The sequence below is a fragment of the Miscanthus floridulus genome, chromosome 8 (genome assembly GCF_019320115.1).
Source record: "Miscanthus floridulus cultivar M001 chromosome 8, ASM1932011v1, whole genome shotgun sequence".
NCBI lineage: Eukaryota > Viridiplantae > Streptophyta > Magnoliopsida > Poales > Poaceae > Miscanthus > Miscanthus floridulus.
The window spans coordinates 222,453,706-222,461,128 of NC_089587.1; the positions used below are offsets into that span (position 1 = coordinate 222,453,706).

Here is a 7,423-nt window from a genome sequence, read left to right on the forward strand (position 1 = left end):
TGTCATCATATTTATAAACCAAATAGGTATGCATACATAGCTATCTGAGTTCAATAACAGAAAAAATAGGTGTGTGTATGTGTGTGTCTTACCTTATTGAAAGCTCTAGTTTGATTTTGGTGAATTGATCCCTAAGTGCTAACCTAGTTTATCAAAGTGATTATGAAATAGGTGACACATTCCAAGAGGTGAAGCAAATGGTGATGATCATGATGATGGTGTGGTGACCATGGTGATCAAGTGCTTGGCTTGGAAAAGAAGAAAGATAAAAACAAAAAGCTCAAGGCAAAGGTGATATCCATAGGAGCTTTTTGGTTTGGTGATCGAGACACTTAGTGAGTGTGATCACATTCAGAATTGATAGCCGTACTATTAAGAGGGGTGAAATTCGTATCGAAATACGGTTATCAAAGTGCCACTAGATGCTCTAACTCATTGCATATGCATTTAGGATCTAGTGGAGTGCTAACACTCTTGAAAATATTTGTGAAAATATGCTAACACACGTGCACAAGGTGATACACTTGGTGGATGACATATTTGAGCAAGGGTGGAGAAGTTGGTGAAGTGAAGGAGGTGTTTGTCACTAGAAAATAGTGACCGAACGCTGCTCTCGCAGTGACCGGGCTCTATGCCTACGTCCGGTCGGTGTTGGGCAGTCATGGCCTGGTCTCTGTGAACGATTGGACGCTAAATAGTGATTGTGACCGGACCCACAGGTCCTGCGTCCGGTCAGGATATGACGTACGCTGATGCAAGCATCAGAGCGAGGCAGAGGTGACCGGACTCATCGGCGCGTCTGGTCATGCGTGACCTAACGTGTCCGGTCGAGAAAAATCGGCTCTGGATGCTTACTGGAAGTGACCTGACGTGGTGAAGCTGAGTGGAGCAGCGCGTCCGGTCATGCTGTGGTCTTGGCGCACACACGTGGGGTTCGATGCTGATTGGCGCGTCCGGTCTTGAGACTGGCGTGTCCGATCGTTATCGAACGAGCGATGCTGAATGAGGACGACACGTGGCAGCATCACAGTAACCGAACTCCATTATGCTATGTCAGGTCATTATGAAGAGGTGTGTTTGGTCGACGCGCAGTCTTCCCAGTGAAGGGCATAACAGCTCTATTTCGTGGGGGCTCCTATTTAAGCCCCATGGCCGGCTCAAGCTCACTGTCCTAGCCATTTGCATTGACATAGCAACCTTATGAGCTTAGCTAAAGCCCTTCCACTCATCTCCATCATTGATTCATCATCTTAGTGAGATTGGGAGAGAATCCAAGTGCATTGCTTGAGTGATTGCATCTAGAGGCACTTGGTGTTTGTGTTTCGCTATGGAATTCACTTGTTTCTCTTGGTGGTTGCCGCCACCTAGATGGCTTGGAGCAGCGAGGATCGTCGAGCGGAGGTTGGTGATTGTCTCTGCCTCCAATTATGGTGATTATGAGGGGTTTTTGACCATTCCCCGGCGGAGAGCCAAAAGGTACTCTAGTGGATTGCCCGTGGCTTGTGTGATCCTCATCTTGTATTGGTTGTACGGCACCCTATTGAGGGTTTGACATGTGATGCCAATTAGCGTGTGAACCTCCAAGTGAATGAATCGCCACAACGAGGACTAGCTTGCCAACAATTAAGTGAACCTTAGTAAAAAATCTTGTGTCATCATTGTCCGAGGATTTCTTGATTGATTATGATTGATTGACTCCATCATATTGTGATTGCCTCTATCCTTGACACGTGGTATAAACTTCACCTTTCTCTCTTGTATTTATATTCCTAGTGTGTAAGCTAAGCTCTTTAGTGTAATTAGTTTTGAGAGCTAGCTTGCGTCGAGTCTAGTGGTTAGTGAGGCTCTTTAGTTAGTCTTTGAGAGCTCACTAACTTAGTGTAGTGACATAGCACTTATGTGGATAGAGACTATAGCAACTAGAATTGTGGTAGGTGGCTTGTATTTTAGTAGGCTAGCGTAACACTCGCTTTGCCGTGTAATTGACTAACCACATTGTTTAAGTGTTGTAGAAATTTTTATAGGCTATTCACCAACTCTAGCCATTAGGACCTTTCAAGTGGTATCAAAGTCGTGGTCACCGTGATTTGAGGCTTAACAACCTTCGGTGTCAAAATGGCTCAAATCAACAATACCAAGAAGCCACCCTAATTTGATGGCTCCAACTATCCCTATTGGAAGGCTAAGATAACAACATATATAAAGTCAATCAATAGGAAGGTGTGAAAGGTGGCGGAGACCAAGATTGAGATTGCCAATGAAGAAGCTCCTATCGTCGCTGAAGAAGTGTGTCGGGTATTGTTATTAGGGATACCCAAGCAAGGAGGTTAGCGCCCATGCTGACTCCCCCGGATGGCTCGAGATGTATTAAAAGGTTTCAAGTGACCCAAGGACGCGGACTCCGTCTCGCCTGACCCTCAGGTGCGGGCTCCGTCTCACCCGACCCTAAGGTCGTGGGCTCCGTCTCGCCCGACCCCTTGGGTTCGTGCTCTGTCTCGCCTGACCCCTTGGGTGCAGGCTCTGTCTCGCCCGACCCAAGGCCGCAGACTCCATCTCGCCCAACCCCTTGGGTTCGTGCTCCATCTCTCCTGACCCCAAGGACGTGGGTTCTGTCTCATCCGACGGGGACCCATACCGCTGCCAACCACTCTAGGTCCAAGCATATGGGTCTAGGTCAAAACTCTGACACTAGGAAAGAGGCTTGCATGCCTTGATGTAATCCATGGCCATGACGGGCCATACCTAGCGATTCACATCAAGAATAGTGTTGGGTGTGCTGGTACTATTCTGTCTAATCCTCATACAGACGCTAACAGGCACGTCAGTTCACCATGACGTCCACGCAGAATGGAGTGGAATGCCATGACCGGCAGATGATGCTTGCTGGCGCTAGCGACAAATAGGGCCACGACGTGGAGCCATCCTTGTTGACATCTACAGGATCGGTGGGATCCACATGAAGGCAAAGAAGGACCTGGTAATCCTAGGAGCCTTCTTCTCTCTCTCTCTCTTCTCTCTCTCTCTCTCTCGTTTTTCTCCTTTTCCTCCGCTGTAACCCGCGCTTTCCCTTCGCCTATAAAAGGAGAAGCAGGGCACCCCATGAAAGGGGGTCAGACCATGAGATAAAAACATAAGAGCATGACATGAGAATATGGCTGAGCGGTAGTCGAGCTCTCAGCACCCGTTCACTCCTTCCACTAGAGACTTGGGATCCTCTCCCTCTCTCGCTTGTTTGTAACCCCTACTGAAACCAAGTGTCGTTAACACAAGCAGCAGCGAACTAGATGTAGGGATGTTCTACCAAAACTAGTATAAACCCTTGTGTCCTCTAGGCACACCATCCAATCCAGACGCACAAATACAAATTTACTCGTTGGTGGTCCGAAAACACCAATAGTTGGCGCGCTAGGTAGGGGCTTTTTGCGCATCTCGACATCCACATTAGGCCTCAGATGGCTAGTCATGACGTTAGCTAGGTCCTGGACATGCATGTGCACTTTGGGAACCTAGACTTCATCATTACAACAGAGGGAGAGTTGGCGTAGGTTCCCACCACTGTCCAGCCTCTCCACTCCACCGGCCCTGACGTGATCACCAAGGTGCTTAAGGAGCTGCAGTTGCATGCACCGAAGGCTGATGCCCCCAGGAGCGACCAACTCCTTGGCTTCCATTATGGGAGGCTAGAGCGCTAGCTCGATGCCTTCCTAGGACCCCGACCATCCGGAGAGGACCTACACTGCCTCACCATTTTCTTTGCCAACATCATCACGTAGCTTGCCAGAGGAGAGCCACTCTCCCTAGAATGCCTCATCCGGAGCACCCTGACAGCGCTCCCGTTCGGTCTACGCAACACCATAGAGACCGATGGCCACCTTGTGGCACAGTGCATGCCCCCATCTCCTATGAACGACGAGTTCGTGGGGATGACCAAATACATCGTGGAATCTTTCCATGACCTCCTCGTGGGAGAATCAGAGTCGCCCTCCAACTCTGACTCCAGCGGGGGGAACCATCACCCCTCACGAGAATATTCCATGGCAGGTACCCCTGAGGGATACGTCAAAAGCATCCACGAGGGAGGGGCTACCCCAATAGACGACCTTGATGATGAGGTCAAGGGAGATGTAGGGGCCCCACCTCACCTGTGGGTAGAGCAGCTGAGGGCGCGGCACCAAGAGCTCAAAGAAGCATGACTCTAGCTCGAGCAGGAATGCACGGAGCTCAAGCGAGAGCTCGAGCGCCATGGAGGCGGTGGGCGTGCACGCACCATGGCCCATGATGTGAACTGAAGGATCATCGAGGACGATGAAGCCCTCTCATACTTCACCCGAGCAAGCCAGAACATCGTTGCTGCAACGGCCTTACTCCAGGGGCTTCTGGAGCGCGTGACACCCGAGGATCATCAGGCCCATCACAAGATTTGCACGCTACTCAAGCGTGTGGTGACGCAGCAGGCAAGAGCTCACTATCCTGATGACATGAGCTTGACGCTAGCTAGCACACGCCCTCAGAGTGACCCAACAGGGATGTATCAGTCCACCAAGCACAATAAGGTGATGGGCTGTGCACTGCGGTTCTGGTGCATGAGCGTCTTGACCTCCACCATCACGTGCGCAACACCCTAGATGCCCGCCAGCGTGCCCGCAACGATGAGAGGGAGGAGGCTAACCGCGGCTACCACCCTCATCATGGCGGACGCTACAACAGCGGTGAGGACTGAAGCCCAAGCCCTGACTTACTAGGACCTTAGGCTTTTGGCCGACACATCCTAAACGCCGTCTTCCCACCATGGTACCGACCATCGACCAACATCCTAAAATACTCTAGGGAAACAAACCCCGGACTGTGGCTCGAGGATTATCGGCTTGCTTGCCAAGCTGGTGGAGCAGATAGTGATAATTTCATTATCCGCAACCTTCTGTTGTTCCTGGCTAATTTGGCACGAGTGTGGTTGGAACACCTTCCGCCCAACCGAATCTAAAGTCAGGTGGACCTAAAAGAGATCTTTATGGGAAACTTCTAGGGCACATACGCACATCCTGGGAACCCATGGGATCTCAAAAACTATTGACATAGGTATAAGGAAACTCTTCGTGGGTACATCTAGCGCTTCTCCCAGCAGTGCAATGAGCTGCCCAATGCCACCAACGCTGATGTCATAGGAGCTTTCCTATCTAGGACCACCTATGAGTCCCTAGTTCACAAGCTGGGACGTAAGGGCCCATGAACCACCAAGGAGCTCCTTGACATCGCCACCAGCTATGCCTTGGGCGAGGAGGCGGTTGGGGCGATTTTGGACTGCCTCAAAGGCAAGGCAAAGTGGGACAAGGACACTAGTGAAGGCGCCTCCATCCGTCCCAACAAGAAGAAGAACAAGCAGCAACGCGAGGGCTCGCTCGTGGCCACCATCGACCGCAAGGGGGGTCAAAAGCCCGCCAAGGGTACCCCAGACCACTTCAAGAAGCTGCTCGAAGGGCCATGCCCAAACCATGCTTTCCCCGTCAAGCACCTATACAAGGACTGCATCCTCATGAAGCGGTTCTTGTCTAGAGATTCCAACAAGGGGGAGCATAGGAAGGAGCCCAAGCCAGCCATAGACAATGTTGAGGGGGAGGACGGTAGATTTCTGATGCTAGATGGCTACCTCATGATCTTTGGAGAGTTAGCGGCCTATAACTCCAAGCGCTGCTAGAAGCTTGTGTGCCACAAGGTCTATACGGTCGAGTCGGCCGCGCCTATTTTCCTCCGATGGTCGGAGTCTACCATAACCTTTGATCAGACCAACCACCTAGAAAGCATCCCACAACCAGGAAGATATCCACTCGTGGTCAACTCGATCATCGGCACGAAGTGGCTCACCAAGGTGCTGATGGATGGAGGCAGCGGCCTCAACATCATATACGCTGAAACGCTCGACGCCATGGGCATCGATCGATCGTGCATCTGGCCGACTAGGGCGCCTTTCCATGGCATCATACCTAGAAAGCAGGCCATGCCACTTGGGCAGATCGATCTGCCCATCACATTTGGGAATTCGACCTATTATAGGACAAAGACTCTTACCTTCAAGGTGGTCGGGTTCCATGGGACCTACCACACCATCCTAGGACATCCATGCTACACAAAGTTCATGGTCGTCCCCAACTACACTTATCTGAAGTTGAAGATGCCGTGTCCATGCGCGGTCATCACCATCGGCACCTCCTTCCAGTGCGCCTATGAGTGCAAGGTTGAGTGCTGCGAACACGCCACGACAATTGTCGCCTCCAAAGAGCTTGTGGTCATCAGGGAGGAGGTCATCGAAGAAGCGCCCGACACCAAGTGGTTGGTCAGGTCTTTTGAGCCTGCTAAGGGCACCAAGGAGGTCCTCATAGAAGAAAGGCACCGGCACGGGGCTGGTCTTTATTTCGCCCCTTAGGGTATGCATGAGGTACATGGTTCGCATCCACTTCCCCTCCTCCAACAATGTGGCCAAGTATGAGGCACTCATCAATGACCTATGCATCGCCATTGAGTTGGGTATCCGATGGCTTGGTGTCCGGGGCTACTCCTAGCTAGTCATCAACCAAGTCATTAAGGAATCAAGCTACCACAATGTCAGGGACCTGGTACTTCGCCTCGTCTAGAGCAACAAGATCTGCCATAAGATCTCTTTGCCATGGGAGGGACCGTATGTCATCGCAGAGGTGCTTCGACCAGGCACCTATAAGCTCAGGACCATCGATGGCAAAGTCTTCGTCAATGCCTAGAACATCGAACAACTATGTCGCTTTTACCCTTAAATCTATGCATGTTTTCTCTTATCAGTTTTGCTATCGACACCTTGATTTTTAGTGACACCCGACCCTAGCAACGGTAAGGGGCTTAGGACCATTGACGATGAAGTCTTCGTCAATGCCTGGAACATCGAACAACTACGTCACTTTTACCCTTAATTTACACACGCTTTCTCTTATTAGTTTTGCTATCAACTCCTTGATCTTTAGTGACACCCGGCCCCAGCAACGGCAGGGGGTCAGGCCTCACTTGGGGGCTGATAAGAGCATATCTATCCGGTAGACATTCTCTATGCCCGACCCTTTCTCACGTTAAGACCTAGAAGCAAGGGTTGCAGAAACAAACACTAAGTAAAACTAGTCGGACCACAAGAAACCTACGCCCCAGCAGCTATGGTGTTTTTGCTCACCAGCGTGATCAGAGTTTTTTCCTGCACCCCGAGCTTTTTAGCCTTAACTATAGAAAGAGTTAGAATGCATTTAAGAGTATATCCACCTGGCAAATATTCTCTATGCCCGACCCTCTCTCACGTTAAAATCTAGGAGCAAGGGTTGTGGAAACAAACGCTAAGTAAGACTGGTTGGACTGCAAGAAACCTATGCCCAAGTGGTTATGACGTTTTTGCTCACCAGCGTGATCAGAGTTT

At 50.5% G+C, this 7,423-nt stretch overlaps 1 protein-coding gene across 1 annotated transcript; it reads left to right on the forward strand.

The window, feature by feature from the left end:
• The first annotated feature begins 5,869 nt into the window (after positions 1-5,869).
• Positions 5,870-6,418, forward strand: LOC136470690 (uncharacterized). Its single transcript, XM_066468444.1, has one exon. It carries the CDS (start codon positions 5,870-5,872, stop codon positions 6,416-6,418), a length of 549 nt encoding a protein of 182 aa, XP_066324541.1.
• Positions 6,419-7,423: the final 1,005 nt, after the last annotated feature.

Coding starts and splice junctions, on each gene's coding strand:
- LOC136470690 (XM_066468444.1), top strand. CDS start 5,870: ATGGATGGAGGCAGCGGCCTCAACATCATATACGCTGAAACGCTCGAC.